Genomic DNA, 26,728 nt, shown 5'->3' with positions numbered 1-26,728 from the left:
GACCTGAGCTGAAGGCAGAGGCTTAACCCTCTGAGCCACCAGGTGCCGCCGTAGGTGCATTTCTTAAAGCATTATCAGCACCATGTCTTAATTCCACTGATCAAGTGCTCGTCTTGTGCTCCAAAGGGCTGGACATACTCAGATGACTGGATGAAGGCAAGCAAGAGGGAAAGAAGGAAGGAAGTTCCGTGAAGGCAGGGTCAGGGCCACCCCTGCAGAGGAGAGGCGGCCGGTCACCATTTTCCACTGTGGCATGTGTCAGAGGAAGAGAAGGAACATTGCTGACCCTTGATCCATGCGGACAGAAAAAGTGGGAACTAAAGCCTGACGGTGGCTTTCAAAGGTGTTAAGGACGGTTCTGCAAACATCCCCTGAAAGTCTAAGTTTCACTCCTATGTTCAGAGACTGTAAGGGGACTTCACTTCCCCTCCCCGAACGCACCCACAACGGCAGACCCTGTGGTTGGTGACTTTTACGTGTTCTCTCCAAGAGGCTCACGTATGTCTCCTCGCTCTGCGGGGGTTCGTCCTCGTTCCCATACTCCCTCTCTCTCTCACACACACATCCATTGGAAACCTTGTCTCAGGAACTCTTATTGCCAAAACCAATATGGCACTGCATGTTAAGTAACTAAAATTTAACTTAAAAAAAAAAAAAGAACAAGAAAAGGAAAATAGAAAAAATAAAACCTAGTCTCAGAAAAGTAGAAGAATGTAGGGCGGGGAGGGGCCGATAGATTCTAAAGAGCAGCCGCGTAAGAACAAATGAGATGTCCTACACCGGGGTCCTCCGGAGGGTGGATGGATGCGCCCTTTCCCAGGCAAACAAAGCAGAATTTGATGCGTAAACGTGCTCGGGAGGTGCCTCCTGTCCGCTAGGGAGCTTCGGGGAGATCCACCTTCGGGGAGATCCACATGCCCTCCCTGCAGGCGCGTATGCTAACGCGAACAAGGGCCTGAGCTTCAGCCTGAGCTTTTGTCCCACTGGAAACTCCTTACCCAGGCCGGTCCCTGGTGCTGCGTGTGGCAAGGTGTGGGGTTCAAGGTTACTGGCTCTGCCTCTGCAGAATGGGAGCCCTGCGGACAGGACAGACACAGACAGTAACAAAGGGGCGGGGCCAGAGGATCAACGGGCGAGGAAGAATGAGCAGAGTGAGGACCATGAAACTAAGGGACAGCCCACCAGGGAGGAAACAGCCCGTCTAGGAAGGAAGGAACGTGGGGCCAGAGGGCGCCATCGAATGTGTTGCAAGCCTTAAGGAGAGCCCCGGGGAGCTGGGAACCCATTTAATGCAGGCTTGTCTAAACTCACTTTATTCCCCTTTTATCTGCCAGCCGTGGTTACCCAGGGCATGGTTCCAACAGCTCCACGGAATACCAAACTCGGCCACGTGCTAACAGTGCTGAAAATTACTGTAGTCTCTTTAAGTACTTCAGGTGGAGACGCACACCTTCATCTGAGAGCGCAGGGAGATGTCAGGACTTGCCTCCCCATCCTAAGCAGGACAGGGTGCTGTGTGCGTGCATGCGTGTGTTGTGTGCGCGCGCGTGCACGGGTGTGCGGTGCCCTGGTGGTGCAGTGCAGTGGACAGACGGCACTAGGGTGAGGACAAGGCGTGAGGACATCTCCCTGCCAGGCTCCTGGTGGGACTAAATCTGCTGCACATGGGAATCCAATCCTTCCACAGAGAAAAGGTTCCCTTCCTGGGAGGGCTCCCAGCTGCCCCGGCAGAGGTTCCTAAACCAGCCGGAGGGTTTGCACGGTGCCCACAAACCTGTGTGTTTCCCGGCAGGCTCCGACCCGCAGGCTCCCACACTGGAGCCTCCCATCCCTTGTTCCTCCCCCCGCCCCACCCTCGGGGGCCATCATCCTGTAAACTCAATTCTCACAGGGCCCACCCCACCGAGGGAGCTCTGAAGCCGGGCTTCCCATTCCACCCCACCCCCTCCACCCACGCAGCTGAGCTCACCTGGGGCGGCCTCTTTTGCAACTTTCCCAAGTCTGTGCAGGAGAGGGAGAGGAGGAAAACAGAAGGAAGTCGCTTGGCCTCAACAAGCCATTCTGATCCAAAGCCTTTTTCCTCTGAACCGGCTGAGATCTTTGCTCTAAGAGGAGACCCCTGGACTCAGAGAAACGCTGCCCGCCCTCGGAGGCCGGATGCTAAGCAGCCACAGCTGTGAGCACCCTGGAAGTTCTTTTCGGTTCTTCTGTCTGTCCCAGCAACCCCCAGAGGTACTGGGGTTTGGGGTTGGGGTTGGGGTTGGGGGGGGAGAGTCAAGGCACGCGAGGATGAGGCTTAGAATCTGGCAGCTGCAGGGCTTAGATCCAACCCAAAGACCCCCACTCCATGCCAGAGAAACGTCTCGGGCTGGCAGCGAGCCCGGCAGAAAGGACTTCCCCGCCCAGCCCAGGGAGCTGGGGCCCGGCTCAGGGCTCTGCACGGGCCATCCGTCTCAGCGGGAGGATACAGCTGCTGGCTCAGTAGAGGAAGGCCAGCTAACGCCCTGGGTCGCCTTGCCACATCGACAGGGCACCTTCTTGGGTGGAACCTGCTGGCCAGTGGATCTCATCGGGGATCTAGGAGCTCCTAGAGTAGGAAAGCGTCCTTCTTGTTCTAAATCAAGACTGTGTCTCCCGGCACAGCTCTGCAGTGCTAAGCAAGCAATGAACGGAGTTGGACAGCTCTGAATTCTAGTCTCAGCTTGCCACTAATTCGTTGCTTTTGACTCAGGAACCCACTGGATGGTTCTGGCATTTTGTAAACTGCCAAGTGCCCTATAATTGCAAGGCATTATGCATTAATAAAAATAATTTGAGCTTGTCAGCCGATGCCCCATCACAGAAGTCCCATAGACATAGTGACTTGTCTCTAGCCTCAGATCTATACAGTGCTGATACTGTGCTAGATGGATGGACGGATGGATGGAGGGACGGATGGATGGATGGATGGATGGAAATGAGTGAATTGATTATTTATTGAAGATTCATTATTCCCAGCATGGGTTAGGCTCTATGGAGGGATAGAGAAGTGGAAGGCAGTGTCCTGTCCTCTGGGCACTGACAGCCTACTTAACGAGACAGGACCAATACTTCAGGAACTTGCTAAGCCTCCTGAAACCAGGCCTATGAGTACACAAGGGAGCAGGTCTAGACCTGCTGGGATTTAGGAGGGCAAAGCAGAGTCACGAGCCTTCCCTCAAGGCAATAAAGCTTTTCACTCCATAGATAGCATTCTTTCAAACACAAACTTTATTCCCCTGATCCTAAATCCCATTATTTTTAAGGCAGATATATTTATCGGTTTGAGGCAGTGAGGGTGCGGTGAGGCAATAGGAACAAGGTGGGGAGACTGTCTGCTTCGGAATTCACATCTGCCCCTGCTCACTGGTCTCCTAGTCCGCGGAAATGACACCCCACCCAACACCAGCGACTCAGGAGATTGTAATTGGGTCCTGATTGGGGCCAGCTGGGTAGGGAGAGAAGGGAAGTGTGAGGGTGAGAGGAGAACAGATCCAGGAGTTCTTGTAAGGCTGGCCCCGAGCCCCAGGCTGTTGGGGCGTGCGGGGTGTGGGGTGGGCATCAACCCCCTCTTTCTTGCTCCCCAGGGACTGGGCTACACCATAGCTTTGGCTGGTGGGCAACCAGGGCTCCAGGCTTAGAAGGGATGCCAGGCAAGAAGGGGAGAAGAGTTAGTCACGTGCAGTAGAGAGTGAGTCCCCGCACACTTGGCTCTGGGCGGACCAGGGCTGGCTGGAGGCAGGGCTCTGCCTCCCAAGCCTGCTTTTCCCTGTTACTTAACAGTGGAAGGTGATGACTCAGCCTGAACTCTAAGAGGATGTCCAGGTTTGAAGCATCCGAGGCAGCTGAGGGAGTGGGAGGAGGCTCAAAAGGACAGCTGTTGCCAAACTCCGGCCAAGGGCAGAGCCCAGAGGACATGGGAAGGGACTGGCCACCATCTGAAATCTGCCCATGCCTCCTTGGTGAGCCCAGCCAGTGTCTTCTGCCAACCCGCCTTCCCTTGCTAGTGATACGGTCCTGGTCACCCTCCTGTTCCTGCTGGTTATCCTCAGTCAAGGACCAGGCTATTGTAAAAAGCCAGCTCAGGAAATTCTGCCTTCTTAGGGTGGGGTAGGAGATCTGCAGTGGTGGGACACTTTCAGGGCAAATCTGTGGAAGGGGACTGGGGTGGGGAGTGGGGGAGGGAGCTCAGAGTCAAGGCCATGGTGAGTCACAAGGGTCTGGAGAAGAAAAGACTCAAGAAAGAGTCAAGAAGTAGACTTGAAACCTCAGAAGGCCTGGCATGTGGCAGAGGGAGCGAGCATGTTTTGTGTGGCCCCAGCAGAAACCCACCGCTGGTGGAGGGAAGGAGTTCTATGGGGCAGCTCTAGTTCTGTCTTGCTGTGATGCCGTCAAGATGGCGCAGACACTGGCCGGGGTTGGACTAGATACATCTCTGAGGTACCTCCTCCAGTGTGCTGGGGCGGGATCCACACTGGTGGCTTGAAATCAGCCATGGCAGGAGTGTCTGCACCATGGAAAGTGGCAGGTGCGACAATTTCCAGTCTCTAACACCAACCCCCATCCCATATGGTTGTTAACCATTTATCTGGGTCTTCCCCCATTGGTGGAGCCTGTGCTGCTCTAAGAAATGAGGTATGCCGCCCTGCAGGATAAGCCAAGGCCATGAGCCACGTCCGTATTACGCAGGAGGCAACATACTCACCAAGGTCAAGCAGTTCACCAAGGTCACGAATGTGTGGAGAACTCTGACTCCAAAACTCGTGATCAGTCCCTGCTACCAAGGATTCATCTTGTCAGGAAGTCACATTCAGATGACGTTGGGCCATCCACCCATGTGCTCGTCTTTTTTTTTTTTTTTAAGATTTTATTTATTTATTTGACAGAGATCACAAGTAGGCAGAGAGGCAGGCAGAGAGAGAGGAAGGGAAGCAGGCTCCCTGCTGAGCAGAGAGCCCCATGTGGGGCTCAGTCCCAGAACCCTGAGATCATGACCTGAGCCGAAGGCAGAGGCTTTAACCCCCTGAGCCACCCAGGTGCCCCCATGTGCTCTTTTTAAAGAAATTGTAAGGTTTTGTATTTGATACTGTTTAATTACCATAACAACAGAACCTTATGTAACAAATTTTTAAAACAAGACGCACATAAAATAAAACAATAGCTCCCAGCTTCTCATCTGCCTTTCCCCAGCTCCTGTCAATCATTTAGATGGAGAATATCTCTCCACAGCTTTCTAGGTATACATATGTCCTGCAGAAATAGAATACTAAACATATGGTCAACACGCGGGAGATGGTTGTTTTTGTACGACTGAGATCATAGTATACAAAATGTTCAGGGATGTTCTTTTTAAATTGCTCTCATATTTTTCTACTTCATTACTTTTTTTAAAACCGCTTCGTATTCCAAAGTCTGAATGGATCACGATTTATGTAGAGAATCGCTCATCGGTGGACACTGGGTCACAGCAGTGTTCTCCAGCAGTCATCTTTGTACAAAGATATGTTTGCACATAGGTGCATTTCTGTAGGATAGATTTCTAAAATTAGAATCTGGGATATGACATTTTGCCATTATCTAATTTCCCTCCAAAAAAGGCCATGCTATTCACAGTCTGTCCACAATATACAATAGCAAATCCCCTGCACATTTGCCCACACTAAATGTAACCGTCGGTCTTTTTAAATTTGCCATTCTCTGGCAGGTTAAAAAAAAAAAAAGGGTATTTTTCAATTTTGTAGTCTCTAAAAATCAGTAAGGTTGAGTATCCTTTCAAAGCTTACTACTTACCATTCATAAGCCTTCTGCCGGTTACCCATTCCTATGCCTTGCCCACTTTTATGTTGTATATTACCTTTGATTACCTATAAGGTGCTTCCCCAGTAGTACTACTGATTCTCTGTTACACACGCCCACTGTCTACCTCCCCCGCCCTCACCACCAGCTTCCCCGTCGTAAGTATCCCAGCTCTGCTGCCGTACGTCAAACCCACACCACCCAGCCCGGAGCCTCGCTAATGGGGCTCCGAGTGGCTGCTGTCCTAGGCTTATGGAAGACAATAGAACGAGCAGGTAGGCCTAGATTCAAATTCCAGCTCCCAGTCCAGGCCCTACCACTTCCAGGCTGTGTTTTTAGAGAAAAACTACCTCCCATCTCTAAACATCTGTTTCTTTAGTGGTAAAATAGAGACTGGTCGTGTCGGTCCCGCAGGCGCCTTCTGTGTGCTAACGAGTCATAAAAAAGCTAACATGTCTTGAACCTTTCATTTGGGCAGTACCTGTACTATAATAATGTATTCTCTCATTTAACTTCTCCGTGAGATGCATATTTGTATTTTTATATCCACAAAGTCCTCCACACTTTGTGGCGGGCGAACAGCGTATGCTGGGCAAACAGCGTATGGTGTGAGCACAGACGACTCCAAGATGGAGGCATGGCCCTGTCACAGCGTGTGAACCCATTGCCCTCCCAGTCTGCGCGCCGAATCTTGACCCTAGTTTTCAGTCCCCACACAATGGCTCTCGTTCCACAGACTGGTCCCCTCCACTCCCATTTGGAACCTCTTGTCAATGTTGCTGCTTTACTCTCCATCTTCTCCAACTCTGCTATGGTTTGGTTGGGGCACACCACACCCGAACCCAGCACCCCAGATCCCATGCACGCAGATTCTATGGGTCCAGACTCAGGAGGTCAGGAGGCAACATGGCAGAGGAGCCTTCTGTGGCCTTCAGTTCAAACCCTGGCTTGCGCTCATACTACCTGGGGTATGAGTGACTTGGCTTCTCTGAGTCTCAGCTACTCATCTCACAGGACTCTTGGGGGATTCCCCAGGCTCTGAGAGAACACAGAGCAGCCCGTGCAGGTGGTCTGCAGGTGCTCGTTCCTTTCCCAGTTGTCCCTGCCCCCCCGTACTTCTGACTCCCTTTCTACGGCACTGCATTATCTTTCGAAGCTAAGTTAGCATCTTGTACCAAAGCCTTTATGAAATAGCTCACCATGGCTCTCACTCCCCTTCTGAGATTGAAACTGATGTTTGGAGACATGCCACCTTTCAGCGGCTTCTGACCCATTTCTCCCTTAGGTGGTTTCCCTGTGGGCAGTGACACCCACGACAAAATGTCACCATGACTAATACCTGGAATGATCTTCCTCTGCCTGTCTGGAGCACAGGGAATGTTTGCTGAATGAACGAAGGAATGAATGGACAGAATCTTGGTCTGATCCCTCTTAAAACTTGCTGCTTCTCCCTGCTTTTTCCTATCTCCATACCCTTCACCTCACCCTTCCCTGAAGCAAACCAACCACCTTGTCCATTCACCTATTCCCAGAGTTCTGATGACTTCACCCCTCCCTCTGAAATATCCCCCCGCAACCACAAGTCTCAGGGCCCAGTTGGACTGCCAGCTTGTCTCCCTACCTGCAGATTCCCACAGAACTTTCTCTGTGCCCCTGTTAGGATGTTTTACACCTTCTTTCTGGTACAAGCACTCAGCCCTGTGCTTTTGCCCACGATGACTCCCTAGTGGGCAGGTCCTATTTGTTCCATGCTTGTGCTCCTCCCTGTGTCTAGTGCAGGGCTTTGCAGCAGGGGACAGGTAGGTATTTCTGGAATGACTGTCATGGATCACCAGGACCTGTTGCCCGCCATGCCAACCCAACCCTCCTAGGTTATAACAGAAGGTCCAGTGACACCAGCTCTGGCTCTTGGGACAAGCAGCTCTTAGCAGAGCCTCAGATCACTCTTTGGCTATGACATGGCTCATGGAAGGACACGAACAGCCCTCAGCCTCCGGGGCTCGTCGTTTTAGCTTTGCACTCACTAGGCACCCCAGGCAGGGCCCATGTGGCCAGTGAGTTACAGCTCCAGTAGATAAAGTATGTTTCAACCAGAAGGGACCTTGAGTCTTTGGGGCCCAACCTGTCCACTCTCCAGTTGGAGAGTCAAGACTCCAAAAGTGGAAGGAACTGGCCCAAAACCCCTCAGTGGCAGAGTGAGAGAACGAGATCCAAGGTCCGAGGGCATCTGCTGTAGAGCTTTTTCCCAGTACCAGGGGAAACTCAAGCTCTTCTGACACCTCAGCCAGGACGAGTCAGATCAAGGTCTGCTCAGTACACCTACCGAGTACATCCAAAGATGGGAGACTCAGGAGCCGGGGATTCTCTTTGCGTAAGTACGCCTATAAGGGTAGAACCCAGAGAGCCAGTTAAGCAAACCCCCTGAGACAGTTCTGCTGTAGCTTGTTAAATAATAATAGTGATGATAATATACGCATGTTTAGAGAAAATGCACACACACACGTATGTATTTCTCTTACAGGAATAATACCTGTTTGCCACGTTATTTTAAAAAAGGAACATACTAAAAAGCACAGAGAACACATGTTAAATTGTGTAATTTCCTACCACCCAGAATTAACCACTTAAATTTGTTGTATATTTCTTTCTAGACCTTTCTCTATACAAGTGGGAACTCATGTTCATAATAGTTGGAGTGGTATCATATATACAGTTCAGTGTCTTCTGTCTTTCATTTAGACCTTAGGAGGTTGAGCCTGGGTGGCTCCATTGGTTGGGCATCTGCCTTCAGCTCAGGTCATGATCTCAGAGTCCTGGGATCAAACTCCACATCAGGCTCCCTGGTCAGCAGGGGTCTACTTCTCCCTCTGTCCCTCTTCCTGCTCTTGCTCTCTCTAATAAATAAATAAAATCTAAAAAAAAAAAAAAAAAAAAAACTTGAGACCCTATGGCATAAGCATTTTCCCACATTAATATAATATTCTCCAAAACTCCACATTAATAGTTCATTGCATGCCATGATTTATTTGCTCGCGTCCTTTTTTCTTCTTTTTTTAGATTTGTATTTATTTATTTGACAGATACAGCAAGAGAAGGGACACAAGCAGGGGGAGTGGGAGAAGCAGCTCAATCCCAGGACTCCAGGATCATGACCTGAGCAGACACAAGGACTGAGCCACCCAGGCATCCCTTCCCACTTCCTTGTTGTCGAATGTTTATAAATAATACTGTGAAGAACATTCTTGAACAAGATTCTGTGCCCGCATTTCAGATGATTTCCTTAGGACAAATTCCTAGAAGTGGAGGGCAGAAACATTTTTAGGGCAGTCAATACGGGCTACCAAGTAGCTTTCCAGAAACATGTACCAGTTACACCCCCACCAGCTGCATTGGAGAAGAGCTTTTTGATTCCGTGATTGTGGCGACACCTCGGGCTGGGGGAGGGGCACGCTCCCATCTAAAGCCTCCCGGGCAGTCCTGACAATGGACCCCTTGTCCTACCCCCATCTCCTCTTCCCACACTGCCCTCTATCCCTGGCCCCAGGCTTGACTGTCCTTGAGGCCTCTGTTCAGTCCTGTCCGGTCTTCTTGGCGCTCCAGGCTGCCTCCAAGAGCAGGGTTGGTAAAGCTGAAGGGTAAGCCATGTGCCTGTCCTGTGGGGCCACCACACTTGCAGCCTCAGGGAGGCCCCAAGAGGAAGCTGGTGAGGGGCCGTAAGGGTTGCTGATCATCTGTCTCTGTGAGCAAACAACAACACCTCGCTGGGCCCAGAGCAGTGATCTGCACGTCAAGGAAGGGAAAGCAGAGGCCAGCCCCAACAACAACGGTGCCGGAGACTCTGACCAGCATGCAACTGACTTCTGTTTCCCTGCAGGCTCTGACATCCCTCCATGAATCCCCGGAAGAAGGTGGACCTGAAGCTCATCATCATTGGAGCCCTGGGGTAAGCCCAGAGTGGCTCAGGGGATGGGGGTTGGGAAGCGGCCCCTACCCAAGGGCAGGGAGACCTCCTGAATATTTCCCACCTACCATGGGTCCCTCTCTGATTCAGAGTGGCACCAAGGAGGACATCCCACCCCCAGGAAGAGGGAGAGCTCAGATGAGCAAAAGAGCCTGAGAGCTGGGCTGCCTGGGTTCTGGTTTATGTGGATGGGTCCTGGCTTCTCGAGTCCATTCCCTAGTCTCCTACTTCTCACTGTGGTCATGGGACTGCAGGTGTTAGAAATTCAGACTCTTGGAGAGATGGCAGCAGGAGGGGCATGGCAAGATCGGAGAATGGTATGGCTCTGTGTGTGTGTGTGTGCGTGCACGTGCATTGTTCACATGTGTCTGGGGGTTTGTCCTCAGTGTAGGAAAGACTTCCCTCCTCCACCAGTATGTGCACAAGACATTTTATGAGGACTACCAGACCACGCTGGGGGCCAGCATCCTCTCCAAGATTATCATCCTGGACGACACAACTTTGAAGCTGCAGGTGAGCAGCTCAGCCTTTCCCTCTTCAGCATGCGTGGCTGGAAATCATCCCACGTTCCCTAGCTAGCCACTCACGGAGCAGTGTGCACCAGGAGCTACAAAGGTCTGGAGCAGAGATCAGCAGACTTCAACTCAGGGGCTGAACGTGCTCCACCACCTGTTCCTGTAAATTAAGTTTTACTGGAACACAGCCATGTCCGCTGTTTACTTACAGTCTATGGCTGCTCTCCCCGCTACAGCAGAACTGAGTAGTTGCAACGCGCAGTGTGGTCTGCAAAGCCTACGATATTTACAGCATGGCCCTTTAAGAAAAAAATTGCTGATCCCTGATCTGGGGGTGGGGGGTGGAAAAAGGACAAATCTAGGAGTTGGGAGGCCTCACTCTTAGTCTCAGGTCCTCTGGAAATCTTGGTAAATGGCCTTGAGCAAGTCATTCCCAAGGTCCAAATCCGATAGATGAGAATAACTGTGCTTGTCCCGATGAGCCAGGGGAAATGAGTGAGCTCAGACGATGGTGCAAAGATGCTGCGGTGTCCATGGGTGAGAGGGTGAAGATGTCCGTGTGTGGAAGGACCCCAAGCGCCTGTGCCAGGGCTGTCTTGCCTCCTACCCAGAAAAGGAAACTTTGACATCATGTGGCCCTGTTGGGCTTACCTCCAGGCCCTCATCATGGCCTGATGGGGTGGCTGCTCTTTCCCTCCAGATCTGGGACACAGGCGGACAGGAGCGGTTTCGCTCCATGGTGTCCACATTCTACAAAGGCTCCGACGGCTGCATTCTGGCTTTCGATGTCACCGACCTAGAGTCCTTTGAAGCGTTGGATACCTGGCGGGGTGATGTTCTGGCCAAAACTATTCCAATGGAGCCCTCCTACCCCATGGTGGTGCTGGGAAACAAGATTGATCTCGCAGACCGGCAGGTAATGTCCATACTTTCAGTCACCAAACATTGTGTGAGCACCTACTATGTGCCAGGCCTCGTGGTAGGTCCCACAATACCGAGCTGAATCAGACACAGTTCTTATCTCTAGAATCTCGCAGTCTAGCAGTGGATACAGAGACTCTAAAAGATGGTTATGATAAATGCAATGATAGAGATAGACCTTGGATATTTGGGGACCCCAGTGAAAGGATCTACTCAAGCCTAGAATAGAGAAAGGGCTTCTGAGGGGAGGTGGTTCCAGGCTGAAAAAGTAGCATGAGCAAAGGCAAGAAATAGCATGATGGGAGCTGAGAAGTGGAAGCAATTCTGTCTAGAGACAGGGCATGGAAGAATTAAGACATCAGAAGAAGGCAGGTGGAATTTGAATTAACTTGTAGAATAGTATTTCCACCCAGGGTCAGACAGGGGATTGCAGTTATATATTCTTGACTCTATAAATTTTCTGGGAAATTTAGTAATGTATATTTTTATTAGCATTCACGTATTCTGGATCATCTGGCTAACTATATGACAGCCTGTCTGCTCCATAGCTATAGTGACCCCACTCGTGTAGGTGTTTACCACTGTAGTGGGATTGATTAGAGCTCTTCGCTTCTTGCATACTAATGAGATAACAATAGAGGTAGATTTAATTTGTAAAAGACGCTCTTGTGCCAAATGAAGCTTAAATGACCCTGAAAAGAGCCATTTGAACAAGGTTGTCTTGGTGTTTCAAATAGAGAAATGAGGGAATGAGCCATCATCTTTGAGCTTTATTTTCACAATGGTTCAAACAGAGAAAAAGATAGAACTGAGGCATCATTTGGAATGATGGGTGGATAGACAGACAAACAGATGGACAGGTTGGACGGATGGATAGATGGATGGATGGTTGGACCAACAGGTGGATGGGTGGGTGGGTGGATGGATGGATGGATGGATGGATGGACCAACAGGTGGATGGATGGATGGATGAATGGATGGATGGATGGATGGACCAACAGGTGGATGGATGGACCAACAGGTGGATGGGTGGATGGATGGATGGATGGATGGACCAACAGGTGGATGGATGGATGGATGGATGGATGGACCAATAGGTGGATGATGGATGGATGGATGGACGGATGGATGGTTGGATGGATGATGGTGCTTCCAACGAAGTTACCACTGTCATTAAGAAGAGCCTCCTGTTCAGAAAGAGTTTAAGGAACTTGTAGAACAACGAATTGGAGATGACAGTAGGCTGTAGAATATACAAGAATAAAACTTCAAAGGAGATGTCTGTGCTGGGAATAGAAATCTAGGCAACATCGATTCTGTGGTCACTTCAAGTTGCAAATTTAGTGTCAGTTCTCTAATTGCAAACATCCAGTCTCAGGTAATAATCAAAGTCCTAAGTTCATTGAAAGGCAAGGTGTCTCCCTTTCTTTTTCCAACTTGGGGCAGTTATAGGTGAGAACACTGTGGTCTAGGTAGGGGAGATGTTCCTTTACATCTCATTGCCAGCCATTCGTGTCCATGCTTCCTCCCCCTCCCTGGATAATTCTGGCTTCATACGCTGTCAGAAATGAAGCAAGAGGGATGGGGTGCCTGGGTGGCTCAGTGGGTTAAGCCTCTGCCTTTGGCTCAGGTCATGACCCCAGGGCCCTGGGATCGAGCCCCGCATCAGGCTCTCTGCTCAGAGGGGAGCCTGCTTCCTCCTCTCTCTCTGCCTGCCTCTCTGCCTGCTTGTGATCTCTGCCTGTCAAATAAATAAATAAAATTTTAAAAGAAAAAAAAAAAAAGAAGCAAGAGGGAGAAGTCAGGAGATCAGGAAAATCCTGGTTTGATGGGTACTATCATGAGATACTTTCTACTTTCTGGTCCTGATAGGTGTTTCAAGTTCTCTCTTCCACCGGTTACCTTTGGGTCCTTAAGTGGCCTCCACGGGAAGCATTTACTGCCCCTCCCATGACCAGGATCTTGGATTTTCCCCCTCTCTCTCCTCATCTCCTGAGTTTCCATCCTCCACCCAGCTGGGGGCACCAGATCCTGCAGGCAGTGCTGCTGAGGGAATTTATAACAGCTCCAGGCTGGCACTGGCTCCACGACCCCCTCCCCCAGTCTGCTTCATGAGGCGCGCCCTCGAGCTCTGGCTCCCTCATGGGGGGGAAGGGGGATTCATTCTCCTGACAGTCTGTTCTCTCTGTGCCCTGTCGCCTTTTGCCTTAAATCCCTCAGGGGCATGTCAGGCACCTGTCCACTGTACCCACCAAACTCCCAGGGTCGGATGCTAAGCCTTCCAGGTGGCCTCCTTGTAGCCTCCTTTTGGCAGAGGCCAGGCTTTACCCTGTTCTCTTTTGCAGGAGGGGAAGGTGTATACCCACAACACAGCTATTTCCAAAGAAATCCTTTTCTATCCATGCTGTGGGTCTTAGAGTCATCTAACAATTGCTTGGTCATGAACTTTTGGAAATGGGCAAGCTCCTGGGGCGGTCTGTCTCCCAACCTACTTTATATCTGACATCCACCAAAGTGTAGCACCTCTGCCGAAACTTCCACTTTAACATCCTGCTTCATGAGCCTGCAGGTCAGGGTGGGAAGTTGAAGGATTCCAGGCCTGAGAGTCTGATTTTTTTCTCAGTGAAATCAGAGGCACGGGCTTCTGTTGAGCAGGAGGACGAAGGGAGCTGAGTCGAAGTCTCAGGAATCACGGTGAAGCTTTGCCAGTTACCCTGGAGAGAAGTCAAGGTCAAGGATAAGAACGGGTGGGTGACACTAGAGGCTCAGGTGACGGAGACCAGGAGTTAGAGCTGGCATCTGCATGGGGTTTTTCTCCAGTAACCACGTGCGGGTTGAGAGCCAGGAACGAGGGACCTAGGACTAAGGTGTTTCCAGACAAGAGTGGCTGAAGGGTAGCGATGTGGGGGCATGGACAAGCCCCCAAGGGAAGAAGAGAGCCGAGGAGAGGTTTGAAGGAGCCGACAGCTGCGGTGTCCAAGGCCGAAGGGCAGGGCAGAAAGGGGGAGGGTGGGAGGAGGTTGAAGGGCAGGAGACTGTGTCGCAGAATGGGAGGCCAGATTCAATATTTGACAGAGGTCCCCTGAGTCAAGACCTGGGAAGAGGAGGCTGAGCTGGAGAGAAGATGCAGTCCGTGTTCTGCTGGAGGGGCAGGGATGGCGAGGCTGCCCTGGGAGGCGCGGGCGACGGGGGTCAGGATGGCAGCAAGCCGGATAGAAAGAACGGGTGATGATCCGAGGGGTGGAGGGGTGTCTGTCCAAGCCTCACGGGCGGAGGATGTCTTCGCTCTGCAGAGAGAGGAAACATAGAGACTTGAAAGAAGCAGAGAGGCCCCAGGCAAGCCCATCCCCCTCTCTGGGGTCTCTGGTGAGCGTCCTTTGGAGATAGCCCCCCTCTGGTGAGGGTGACAGGCGGAACAGAGACTCCAGGAGAAGCCGGGGCTCAGCCAAGGTGGGGAAGTGAGAGAGAACCCTGGAAGAGGGCGGGGGAGGGGAGTCGGTCTGTCCACCGGCAAGCCCTGGGGAGCGCGTCTGCGGAGGGAGGCAGAGGCTGGAGGTGGGGAAGCACTGGGCAATAATGAAATGCGGGCAGGGAAGTGGAGAGGAGGAACCGTGAGTGAGGAGAGGGAGGCTGGGAAGCCGCTGCCCCTCAGTGTCCTTGTTCCGCTCCAGCTTCGCAGAGGGTTTGGGGACAGAAAAGGCCGGCTGAGACGTGCTCTGCGCTCTCACTTGCATGGGGCTGAGCGGCTAAGAGCCAGGGGCCCTCTGAAGAAGCGCCTTCTCTGGGCTCAAATCCGGGGGACAGGGAGCCCAGACGCAGACCTCAGGAGCTGGCCTGGGGCTTGAAGGAAGTGGCACCATAAGGCACGTGAGGATCATAATACACCAAAGCCGTTGTCAGCCTCCCTCTTACTTCCTCCGACCGATGGGCTGAGAAAACACGGGAGTTTTTCCCACTTAATAAAAAGGAAGTAAATGTTTAAAACTGTATTGCTAGATTTAGGATGAGGAAAAAGTTCTGGGGATGGGTGGGAGTGATACCCATCCATTCCTACCCACAACAGGAATGTGCTTAATGCCACCGAACTGTGCCCTAAAATATAGTTAAAATGGTAAATTTTATGTTTATGAAGATGCTGTGTATGTTACCACAATAAAACACATATGTGTTATATATGTATGTATCATATATACATATATTTACCACCAGGATGATTTTAGAGAGATTTGTTGACTTAAAAAAACAAAACCTTATTCCTGCTATAGAAGGTCATAGTGGAAAAATACCAGTTTGGTAGAAAGAACAGCTCCACTAGCATCCATCCTTACAAGGAATTTATTCACCAGAATGTGAATTCTTTGCTCTGTGCCCAGGTAGGCAATTTCTGACTCATCACCAACATGGGAATTCTATTTTCTGAAAATACTCTCTCTTATTTTTGCTAGTGGTTTGAGATGTATCTGACACACTGTTAACATTTATACAATTGGTCGTTTAAAATGCGTACTAGGGGTGCCTGGGTAGCTCAGTTGTTAAGCATCTGCCTTTGGCTCAGGTCATAATCCTGGGGTCCTGGGATAGAGCCCCGCATCAGGCTCCCTGCTCAGTGGGATGTCTGCTTCTCCCTCTCCCAATCCCCCTGCTTGTGTTCCCTCTCTATCAAATAAATAAAATATTTAATAAAATAAATAAAATGCTTACGAGATGGAAAGGCGTCATACATAAAACTATGCAGACTGAGCTAGATTTGTCAAAACATTTGCTCTCTGACAAACAAGATTGTAGCAGAAGAAATATGTTAACAGTATATATTGTCAGACAAAAGCAAAGTTAACCAAAGTAATGCTTTCAAAAATTTCCTATTTCCTGGGACGCCTGGGTGGCTCAGTTGGTTGAGCAGCTGCCTTCGGCTCAGGTCATGATCCCAGCGTCCTGGGATCGAGTCCCGCGTTGGGCTCCTTGCTCGTCGGGGAGCCTGCTTCTCCCTCTGCCTCTGCCTGCCATTCTGTCTGCCTGTGCTCGCTCTCTCTCCCTCTCTCTCTCTGACAAATAAATAAATAAAATCTTTAAAAAAAAAAAAAAAAATTTCCTATTTCCCAAGTCCCCAAGCAGCACACCCTGAATTCATTTCCACAGTCCGAGCCTAGAGTATAAAGAACTGTCATTTTATAAATAAAAGACAAGATGATTGAAACAATCATGAAACCACAGCAAGAGCTGGAAGCCAGTAGTGAAAGGTGTGTCTGGGAGGCTTTGTTCCCAGGCCGGCTCACTGAGTTTGAGAAGGGGAGGGGAAGGGACCTTTTTTAGGGTTTTTTTGTTTTTGTTTTTTTTGTTTTTGGTTTTTTGAGAAAGAGCGCGAGCACGAGTGAGTGAGAGGCAGAGGAAGCAGCAGAGTCCCCGCGGAGCAGGGAGCCTGGTATGGGGCTCGATCCCAGGACCCTGAGGTCATGACTTGAGCCAAACCCAGGCACCCCAAGAAGGTTAATTTATGACATAATCTCAGCTGACGTTTTGGAGCGTGTATTTAACTGTTCGGTATCAACCCAACAGAGTAAGATCGGGGGCACACAAGATAAAATGCCTGTTAGAACCAGGCATGAGATGGACCCTGTCACTGTCTCGGTCCAGCGTCTAGCGGGGGAAAGAGGAGGGAGCCGAGCCAAGTGGGTTGCCGCTGCGTTGCAGGGTTGCCGTCCCAGCTCTGTGGTTGCTGAGCCCGTGGGCACTCATCCTGGCTTCTGTGTCTCATGCCACGAAATACAAGAGATGTCCCTGTATCCTGGAGAAGCGGAGGCCTTGACTTCTTTTCACTTGACTTCAGTTTTTACTGCATCTGTCTCCTGCGTATCAGTGGTGTATCTTGTCAAACGCTCATCGCCTGCGGGGGCAGAGGGTTGGGCGAGGGAGCCGGGGGGCTGGACAGAAAGAAGGAAAGCAGGAAGGCACGGTAAGGAGTGTCAGTCCCGTCCTCGCGCGGGAGGACTTCGCAAGGCAGGAAGCCCTTCGCGTTACTAAGGAGCCATCCAGGTACGACGATGAGCTCCTCAGGCCTATTTATATGTGGTTACTGGTGAGGACACTACAAATCACCGGGCACCCTTGACCCTTCCTCCAAAGAGTTCAGAATGTTCCTGAACTGTGAGTCTTCTTGGTTGCTCACCAGGACTTGGGCTTCGGTGCTCCGTGGAAGGAAGCAGTCCGGGCCAGTTCTGGGGTCCTCCCCATAAAGGCAGGAGGGTCTCAGAGATCAGATGCCAAGACCAAGGCCTAGGGTTTCTCCCCAGGACCTGGGCACGGGGTGTGGAGGCATCTGCTAGCACCCCAAAGGATAGGCTGCTTGGCTGACCCCAAGCTTTGCACCCTCCAGTCTCAGGTGGTAACCTCCCATCGCCGGGCGATGCTGGTGTGAGCAGAGGCACTGGGAGAGACCGCTGTGAGTCCCCGGTGCCGCCATCACGCCCGAGACCCAGGGAAGCAAGAACCAAAGAGACAGGGGACAGGGATCCTTCCTTTATTTAATCCCAGTGAGACAGTCGTTGCTAGGACATGCAGGGGTAAGGGAGGCCGTCTCTGATTTCCCCCAGCTGCACTGTCTTCTGGGAGAGAGGCAGAATATCCTTTCTCCATGATAAAAACCCTGCTCTCTTAAGTAAAATGAAATCATGGTTTCAAAGTACCAAGCACAGCAAATGTTCGCTATATGGCCATTTCCTCCTCCCGGAAATAATTCGACGTTAAACTGAATGGCTCCAATTGTCTTTGGGAGGAATTCGCAGGGCTGCTGGACGCTTTCCAACACGCTCAAACCCTGATGGGCCGTTTGCAGTCAGGGAGAGATGTACTCGTTCCACCCGCACTGAGTGGCCCATGGTGCCAGGTCAGTAGCTGAAAAGACCTTGAGCCGGAGCTCCAGGAGCCAGTGGTCTAGCGGGGGAGGCAGGAGAGACACGGTCCTCATGCGGTGCCCTACAGAGGGCGGCCCTGATGTCACTGGAGCCCTGAGCTGGGCTGCCTTCCTGCTCTGCCTTCTTAGCTGTGTGACCTGAGGCAAGTTGCTAAACCCCTCTGAGCCTCTGCGTTCTTATCTATAAAGTGGAGCTGATAAGACCCATCTCACAAGGTCACGGGCGGGACTGAATGAATTAATGGGACAAGACATCCAGCGAATAGAAGCGGCTTACCCACTGTTCTAGGACTCCACCCTGGGGAAGAAGGGTTAGCAAGGACCTGAGTCTGTCCTCAGCAGCAGACCTCTTGGGCACAGGCCATAGTCCGCCAGCTAGTGTCTGCAGTGTTCTTCTCCTTTTGAAGTGACAGGAGGAGGAGCCAACGGCAGGAAGAAGTGCCTAGTGTGAGCCTTAGGAAGGCAATATAGTACAGTGAGTGCTAATTCTTCTCCAGGTCTGTGCTCAAGTCCTGCTCAACCCTATACACTCTGAGCACGGACCTCAGTTTCCCCATCTGGAAAATGGAGCTAACAGTAACCACCTCATAGATTTATGTTAAGAAAGAATGTATGTAGGGGCAGGGCACCTGGGCGGCTCAGTTGGTTAAGTGGCTGCCTTTAGCTCGGGTCATGATCCCAGGGTCCTGGCATCGAGCCCCACATCGGGCTCTCCGCCCAGCAAGGAGCTTGCTTCTCTCTCTCCCTCTGCAGCATTCCCTGCTTGTGCTTTCTCTCTCTCTCTCTCTCTGAAATAAGTTTTGTTGGTTTGTTTGTTTTTAAAGAGTGCATGTCAAGTTTTGGAAACATGAAAAATTCTTGATAAATGGGAGCGGAGGTGGGGATATGGTGGTGGGCAATATGACGATGGTGGAGATGGTGGCAGTGATGATACAGGGTCAGTGATCACGTCTTCCTCATTCAGGTGCCCCAGGAGGTAGCCCAAGGCTGGTGTAAAGAGAAGGACATCCCCTACTTTGAAGTCAGTGCCAAGAATGACATCAACGTGGTACAAGCCTTTGAGATGCTGGCCAGCCGGGCTCTGTCCAGGGTGAGTGGCTATGGGGACAGTACCTCCAGGACCGCCCCCCGAGGATGAGAAACTCGGGAGCTTCCAGAGAATACACTGGGTGCGTGTAGGGCCGTGGGTAGGACAGGCTTGCTCGTCGTCCTAATGAGTTACACAGTGGGCTCAGCCATACCCTGATTCTGAGCCCCAGAAGGTCAGAAGTATGAGGCTCCCTTGCGGGGAGAGCTGGTGTTCCTCCGTCTAGCGGAGTATCATATATACAGTTTCTGAAACAGACGGTTCTGCCCCTCACCCCTGGACATGCTCACGCAGTAAGGGTTTGCGAAAGATGATCTAGCTCAATCCGGGCTGGTGGGAGAGAAGCCCCACAGGCCCAAGCATCTGTCCAGGGGGAGATCGAGTCTGCGGCAGTTGCTGACATGCTCCAGTCAAACAGCCGGGTAGCTGTGGACCCCGTGTTGAGTGTGCATCTGTGCGGGGCAGTGTGAAGGCTCAGGGCCCCTTGCTCTCTGGAGGCAGTCTGATAGGCCCACGCATGGTCACAGTACAGGTGTGTGCTGGGAAAGGATTTAGTGGGGGGTCCTGAGAAGCGGCGCGCACCCCAGCTGTGGGGGACGGGGAGGGGGGGGAAGATCAGGGAAGACAGGAGCAGGGTTTTCAGCCCCTTCCGATACGGAGTCTGGAAACTCAGAGGAGGGTTCCTGAGTGATCAGCACAGGGAAGGGATCGGCTTGCCTCATCAGTCTGCCGCATGTAATCAGGGTGGGCTTCTCAGAAGAAGGGAGAAGCTCATGGCAGCAATGATTTTGAATTGAGGAAAGGAGCACAAGAGATGGAGGGTTTCCACTCCATGGAGGAGCCTGCCGATGTCGTGGGTGACCAGCTGCCTGGCCCCGAGGCCCTGCCTGGGGGCGTCGACCAGCAGAGAGAGGCAGCAACCCCTTCCTAGCGGCCACCCACCTGGGGAGACACCCCGAGTGTGCCACCCGGACATCTCCAAGCCTTCATCCCGGGGTTTGCCCCCACAGGTTCTCTTTGTGCTTCCCCTCCCAGCCCCCAGCCCCTGCTGCCTTGTGTTAAAGGAAGCTGGGGGCGTCCGTCTCTAGCGCATGATCGAGAGGTGTGGTTTTATGACACAGTCCGCAACGTTGGCTCTTAACCCACAGCTGTGCCTGCTCATGCCGTTCCGCTGGAAAGCGGAGGAATGTTGTCTGACCTTGTATGGCGCTCTGATTCTCCGCAAACACTGTGCAATGGTTGCCAAATGCTGAGTCACGGGGAAGCGCCATCTGCCCGCAGCCCGTGTCTGTGTGTGGCCGGCATCCGCCCTTTCTGAAGAAGGAGTGTCCTTTTTTCTTAAAGTTACGTCTTTCTTGCTGTGCCCACTTTATGAAGTTCTCTACTGATGATGTTGTTGTTGTTGTTTTAATATCCTACCTGGTGAGAGAATGGCTTAGCAAGCCCAGGTCAGTCCCTCATGTCGATGGCGGAAACTTACCAATGAGAAGTCTGGAAGTCGCAAGTACGGTGTCCACAGTCAGACTGACCTACGTTCGAATCCCGCCCTGGTGCTTCTAAGTGGACCCCTGGGCAAGACATGGGACTCTCTGGGCCTCAGTTTCCTCGTCTGTAAAATGGAAATCATGCAATCCCAGAAACATTGATTGAGTTCAAAGGCTAGGGCTGGAGCTAGGGACCTCAGGGGCTCTGAGGTCAGGTAAGGGAGTAAGACGTTCATAGACAGGCTGTCATAGAGCTACGTGCCCCAAAGGGAGCAAGGTCAAGGCACAGAGATGACTCAGTGCAGGCTGGCTGGTGGCAAGGGGGGGCGGTGGGGATGCTGTCTACAAAAGCGGCATGTGACCTGGGTGTTGAAAGACAATACGCAGTTTGCTGGTGGACATGTGGCGGGGGAGCGCAGGAGAAGGACGGAGAGAGGGGCATGGCCAGAGGCGCAGGGACCAACCCACAGGGCTCACATGAGGAACCAACTGTGGGTCGGTCTGTAGAAGGAAGCATGGCATGAAGGGGTGTGGTTCAAGCAAGGAAGATCCCCAAGGTCAACAGCACGGATCATGAGGTCCTGGAGAGCCCCAAGAGGGACTTGAAATTCACGCTGCGGGTGCGGGCTGTCCAGACCGCGCCACTGGACCCGAGGCACGTGGGGCTCACCCAGCACCTTGACACCCCACCAGGCGTGTCCTTTACTCAGAAACTGGAAGGAGAAATATTTTCACATTAAAATGAAACAAACATAATTACTAGAGCGTAGAATCTAAAATTCCCATGGATGTTTAAAGTGAAACTGGAGATTGCACATTTCTAGTTTAATTAAGGTCAAACATGTTTTCAAAGACATTTTCTACCAAGGGCTTTTCTCTCCTTCCCAGGGAGGTGGTGGAGGGTTTGAGAGGGAGATAATGAGGGGTGGATGGGGAGGGAAGCCCCAGGCTGGGGCTCCAAAGCCCAGTGCATCTGATGTTAAGGCCAGACTCTACCTCTTAACTGTGTGTCCTAAAGCAAGTCATGCAGCCTCCGTCAGCCACCACTTCTGTCTCTTTAAAGTAAAAATAATAATATCTTTCTACTGGGGTTGTAGCAAGGGCCGAAGAAAGCAATTCATCGTAGAGAGAAGGCATTGAACAGAAGGTAGCTGTTTTTTTAAAACAGGAGCTCTGCGTAAGGGTTTCCGCCAGGGGAGTTCCCTGCTTCGTGGAGGACGGGCCCCAGGGGCAGATGAGAAGGTACTGCAACAGTCCAAGCATGACTGATTGGCGGTGGCAGGACTGGGTGGATTCAGCGGACTTTGGAGGGAGAGCCTCAGCGGTTGATGATGGATGTAGGAGAGAAGGAACCAGTAGCTGTTTTAAGTCGAAGACCAGGTTCCCAGCTTGGCCATTGGAGGCAGGATTGCGTACAACGCTAGGGACCAAGCTAGAGAAGAGAGGGGAAAACACAAGCATCTAGAGGAGGGAGTGCTGCGGCCCACTGGGGCACATGACACACTCATGGTCCCCCAAAACATCTGAGTTCTGCAGCAAACTCTGGTTGGAAAGTGATTTGTGAGTTCAACACCAGAATAGATCCGTGGCTAACATTTTGAAAGGAAAGATGGTAGGTACTTCAGTACCCTGATCTGGCCACTTCCAAGGATGGGGCTACTTAGTTATTCCAGAAGATGATTAAGAATGCCCTTGGGATCCAAGAAGGGACACTGCTTGCTTCAGGGGATCTGGGATGATGAGAGGTTGCTCTTACCAACTTGGCACTCTCTCTGGGCTGGGAGCGGTCAGGCCTGGCCCCCGTGGTGTGACCTGCAGCCTGGAGGCCCAGTTCCTTCTAAGCTAACAGGAGAAAGGCACAATCGCCACGTCCAGGAGGGGAAGCAGGCTGGCTGGTGAGCAAGTAAGCTTGGTGAAGGGGCAGGACCTTTCTGAGGTCCCCCAGAGGCAGGATCTAAAGGCAGGGCCATATCGGTAACCAGGCTTGCAAGGACAGATGCCACAGTCAGTCACAGCACTTGGGCCCACAGGTGCATGCGTGAGGATGGTACTGTGTGACTTTCCAGTTAGACGCACACATTGCCAAGGGCACGGAAATGATGTCAGAAATGGGAAGCACTCTGGTGACACGGACCTGGGGAGGTGTGACTATTACTGGGTGAAGAAGGCTGGTGTGAAGACCTCAGGCTTTGCCAGTGTAATGAATGAGGAGGTTTCTCACACCTTCCTGTGATCCGGTTGACTCTAGAATAAAATGCAAAGGAGCCAGAATGCCCGGCCGCAGCCCCTCCGGGTACACCCAGTCTCCTTCCCCAGAGGCTGGTGTTGTGGACAGTGGCACAGGCTTCTGGTCACGAGGGGCTCTGGGGTCCCATCGGGGCCTTGCATGGACATGAGGGTGGGGCACACTTGGGGGGGATGAACCAGCAGGCCCTGCCACCTGGGTCCGAAGATCCGATTAGGAAAGTTCCAGATCCCAGCCAAGGTCTCGGGCTTTCATGATGACGGAGGGACCCAGAAAACACCAGACAATAGGAGAATCCTTCCGAAACCTTCCTCTCAGGGACAGCCGGCTCTCTCGGTGTAATGGGGGCCTCAGTCAGGGACGCTGTGCTCTTCCTCAGCCCTCGCAGGGAGGTTTGGAAATGTCAGGATGGTCACATTCGCTCCGTGGCGTGAGAGGACCCCGCACCCAGCAGAAAGGGCCAGCGGGAGGACTGGACACACGCAGGGCTGCCCGGGCCGGAGCCCGCACGCCAGGCTGCATGGTGCTGGCGAGAAGGAGCCACCCGGCCCCATTTCCTCTTTTCAGACACCTCCAGTGGGGTTCTCTCTCAGGGAGCTGGGGAAGGCCTGGGATAGCCCTGGGTCAAGCGAGGCATCCTCCGCGGCCGGGGGAGACCGATCTGGGGTGTGGAGACATCTCCAGAGTGATGGACCCCTTGCGGAGCAAACACAGCCCCTCACCCCCAGCACTAATCCTTCCTGTTAAAATTATTATCGTTGTTATTATTATATTATATACATTCTAATAACTCTAAATAATCTGTCCAGGGATACCCAGGCTGACGAAGGCCCCGTGAGACCCTCCGTGGGAGGGCTGAGGGACAAGAGCTCTCAAGAAACAAACTACGTGGGAAAGGGCCGGATCCCGGCTCTGCACGTCAGGCTAAATGACCACGCTGTCCGGGGGTGGCAGTGAGTCATGGGGCATCAGGGGACCATCTTCTGTGTCTCAGGGCGCAGCAGGGGAGTCCTGACACCACCTCCTGGGACCCAGGGCCACAGCGTTAAGGGCTGTGACATTTCACCAGTAGCGACGGGGGCTGCTCGGGTCCACGCCAAGGCAGCCAGAGGCCCTCGCCCACTCGCACGCTCACACACGCAGTACCAGTGGTGCGGGCTCGGACGCCTAAGCCTGGTGACTGGTGAGAGCCTGGCAGAGTAAAGAGGTGGGGTCCCTGTAAGTAGAGACCCTTTCACCCTTGAATTCATCTCCTGGAGGAAGGGTCCCCTTGCCCCACGCCTCCCTCACCCCAAGCCAAGCAGGGTGGGTCCTGGGAGAGAAGCAGCCCGCTGGGTTGGGAGAGGCTTTCTCTGGACATTGTTGGGACCCAAGGGTTTGGGAAGGTGAGCGGAGAAGCAAACAGGCCCCTCGGAAGCGCTGAGTCTGTTTTAGGGAGGACAGAGGCCATGGGAAGGGCCGAGGACTGACTGGGCCCCTCCAGGTGCCCTGGCGGCGGTGGGGGAGGCTGGGAGGCAGACGTGGTGGGTGTTTGTGAGGAGAGGTCTCCAGCAGAAAGAAGGAGTGGGTTGTCATGTCTGCCTGAGGTCCGATGTCACCTCGGTTTCTCCCTCTGGAGAATGGAGAGTTGTGGGACCTCGTTGGAGGTCAGGAGACTCATGCCGTCCACCTGCTCTGGGCTCCAGGGAAGAAGCTGGAGGAGAAGGGGAGGAAAGAAGAGGGTGGGGAAGACCAGTGCCTGCCCCCCCACCCCGCTCCACCTGGATCTCCGCTTCCTCCCAAAGCATTAGGGAAGGAATAAAAAGCCCAACCACCAGGAGCCAGTATGAGACCGAAGGCAGGTGAGGCGCTTTACCTCTCAGGATGTGAGCTCTGGCTTCTCTTTTCCCTCCCCAGTATCGCAGCATCTTAGAGAACTACCTCACAGACTCCATCAAGCTCTCACCAGAAGACCAGTCCAGGAGTAAATGTTGCTGATCGTTCAGACTCCCGCCCTGGTGCTCAGATGAAGCCTGCCTGGGACCTGGGCATCCCGGCCCCCGCCAGCCCCCCCACCTGCCCGAGCCCAGCCCCAGCAATCCAGGCTCTGCAGCTGGAGCCCCCTATCCCCTCGCATCTGTGCCGGGCCCAGATCAGAGTGCAGCCCCTGCCTCGGGCTGAGCACAGTGAAGACACGGCTGGGCCCTCAGGGACCCCAATGGAACCCAGAATGTCACAGCCAAATCTGGACCCTGGAGGAGTCACCGTTCCCTCGCTGGCTCCAGCCTTTCTGCTTCCTGCCCTCCCCAACACAGTCCTGCTCCAGAAGACGCAGCTCTGCGGGCAGATGGGCCATGATCTCCGGAGTCCTGTTCTACTCTCCTGTGAGCTGGCCTTCCTCGCCCAGGCCACCACACACCTGCAGAACCACAGAACAGCTTGGGATCAGGCCGAAGCTCAGGGTCCCTTGGTCACCAGGCCAGAAGGGAGGGCCTACCTCAACCCTTGGTGGCCATGGTTCAGGCCTGGATCATCGCTCTGTCCCCTGCCAGGGTATGGAGCCCAGGAAAACGCACCAAGGACTGGCTCATTCCTCTCTGCCGGTAGCTCAGACAACTCCTATAAATCTCTCTGAACCTCGGCTTGCTGGTTGGCCCAGTGGGAGTGGTGTGTTCCCGCCCACCTCAGGGTGTGATTTCGAGGACCTGAAGGTCAGCTTAAATCTCAGTTGCTCTCGTTGGTATGCATTTATTTATTCCTTCAATGAGTATCGTTGGGTATCTCTGAGGTACAATGCACGGAGGTCCAGTGACAGATGAAACCAACAGGGACCCTGCTCTCCGGAAGCCCACGTTCTGTTAAGGGAGAAAAGTCACAGGCACAGAATTGAAACCTATTCTCAAATAGTAGATACGTGCTTGAACAAAGCATACAAGGAAATGGGGTAGAAAGAAACAGGAATGGCAGTTGGTGCTGTTTCAGACAAAGTGGTCCAGGAAGGCTTCCCTGAGGAGGTGTCATTTGGCATAAGGACTAGAGAATGCACAGGGGACTGCCACTGGAGATCTAGACAAAGAGCATTTCAGGGAGAGGAGGCAGCAAGAGCCAAGGCCCTGAGGTGAGGACAGGCTTGCTGTGGTCCAGCAACAGTGCAAGGACATTCATTGACCTGTAGACTCAAAGCTGCTGCTGTCCCAGAGATAAGCAAAGGGGACCCCGCCCCCCCCCAGCGGCTCCTTGAGTTGCCGCTGATTGGCCACCAGAGGGCAGCCGTGCTCCTTGCAGGCTGAGCGGCCAGCGGCCACTGCCTGACCCTTTCTCTCCGTGCCAATCCCCCAAGGGCCTTTCTCTCCGTGCCAATCCTCAAAGCTGGTCCTCAGGCTGTGGGTATGTTTAACCCGTGAGATCTGAGGGGTAGGAGAATCCCAGTTTCCTCCACCTGGAAAGAAATGGGCAAAAACTGAAACATGAATGATTCAGGCCAGAAATCCACATCAGTAACCCATACTAGGATGAGGGTTCTGGAAAACTCGTAGACTCCCTGTCCCTGCAGACTCTCTGGCAACAGAGAGCACAGGCAGGGCCCAGCTGACAGGGGTGGACGAGATGACCATTTGGAGGCTCCCAGGCCACATGACTGCCCGCCACGGAGGTCTCCTGTCTGCACAGATGTACCCTGCCCTCAGCTCCGAGCAGAGCTGGCGTGCGAGCACAGGACTTCTGATGGCCTCTGACTCTGACGATACTCCCAGAGGTAGGGAGTCCTGGGGGGAAGGGGTCAGCAGGAGAGTCTGGGGAGCTTTGTCTCCCCACCC

The 26,728-nt window shown here is 52.7% G+C and overlaps 1 protein-coding gene across 2 annotated transcripts; it reads left to right on the top strand.

The window, feature by feature from the left end:
- The first annotated feature begins 1,999 nt into the window (after window positions 1-1,999).
- On the top strand, window positions 2,000-24,911 carry LOC111151164 (RAB7B, member RAS oncogene family). 2 transcript variants are annotated; one of them, XM_022508961.1, is made up of 6 exons: window positions 2,000-2,176; window positions 9,689-9,757; window positions 10,162-10,288; window positions 10,991-11,206; window positions 19,083-19,208; window positions 24,831-24,911. In XM_022508961.1, exons 2-6 carry the CDS (start codon window positions 9,705-9,707, stop codon window positions 24,909-24,911), a joined length of 603 nt encoding a protein of 200 aa, XP_022364669.1. In that variant the 5' UTR covers window positions 2,000-2,176; window positions 9,689-9,704. The 2 variants fall into 2 exon arrangements, with proteins under 2 accessions (XP_022364669.1, XP_022364668.1); XM_022508960.1 differs by lacking the exon at window positions 24,831-24,911 and adding an exon at window positions 20,354-20,458 and having other exon boundaries at window positions 2,033-2,232.
- The last annotated feature ends 1,817 nt before the right edge of the window (window positions 24,912-26,728 follow it).

This window comes from Enhydra lutris, unplaced genomic scaffold (assembly GCF_002288905.1).
Source record: "Enhydra lutris kenyoni isolate GAN:26980312 unplaced genomic scaffold, ASM228890v2 scaffoldscaffold25, whole genome shotgun sequence".
Classification (NCBI taxonomy): Eukaryota; Metazoa; Chordata; class Mammalia; order Carnivora; family Mustelidae; genus Enhydra; species Enhydra lutris.
The sequence above is the reverse complement of the archived record's forward strand: the minus strand, read 5'-3'. Positions and strand labels throughout refer to the sequence as shown.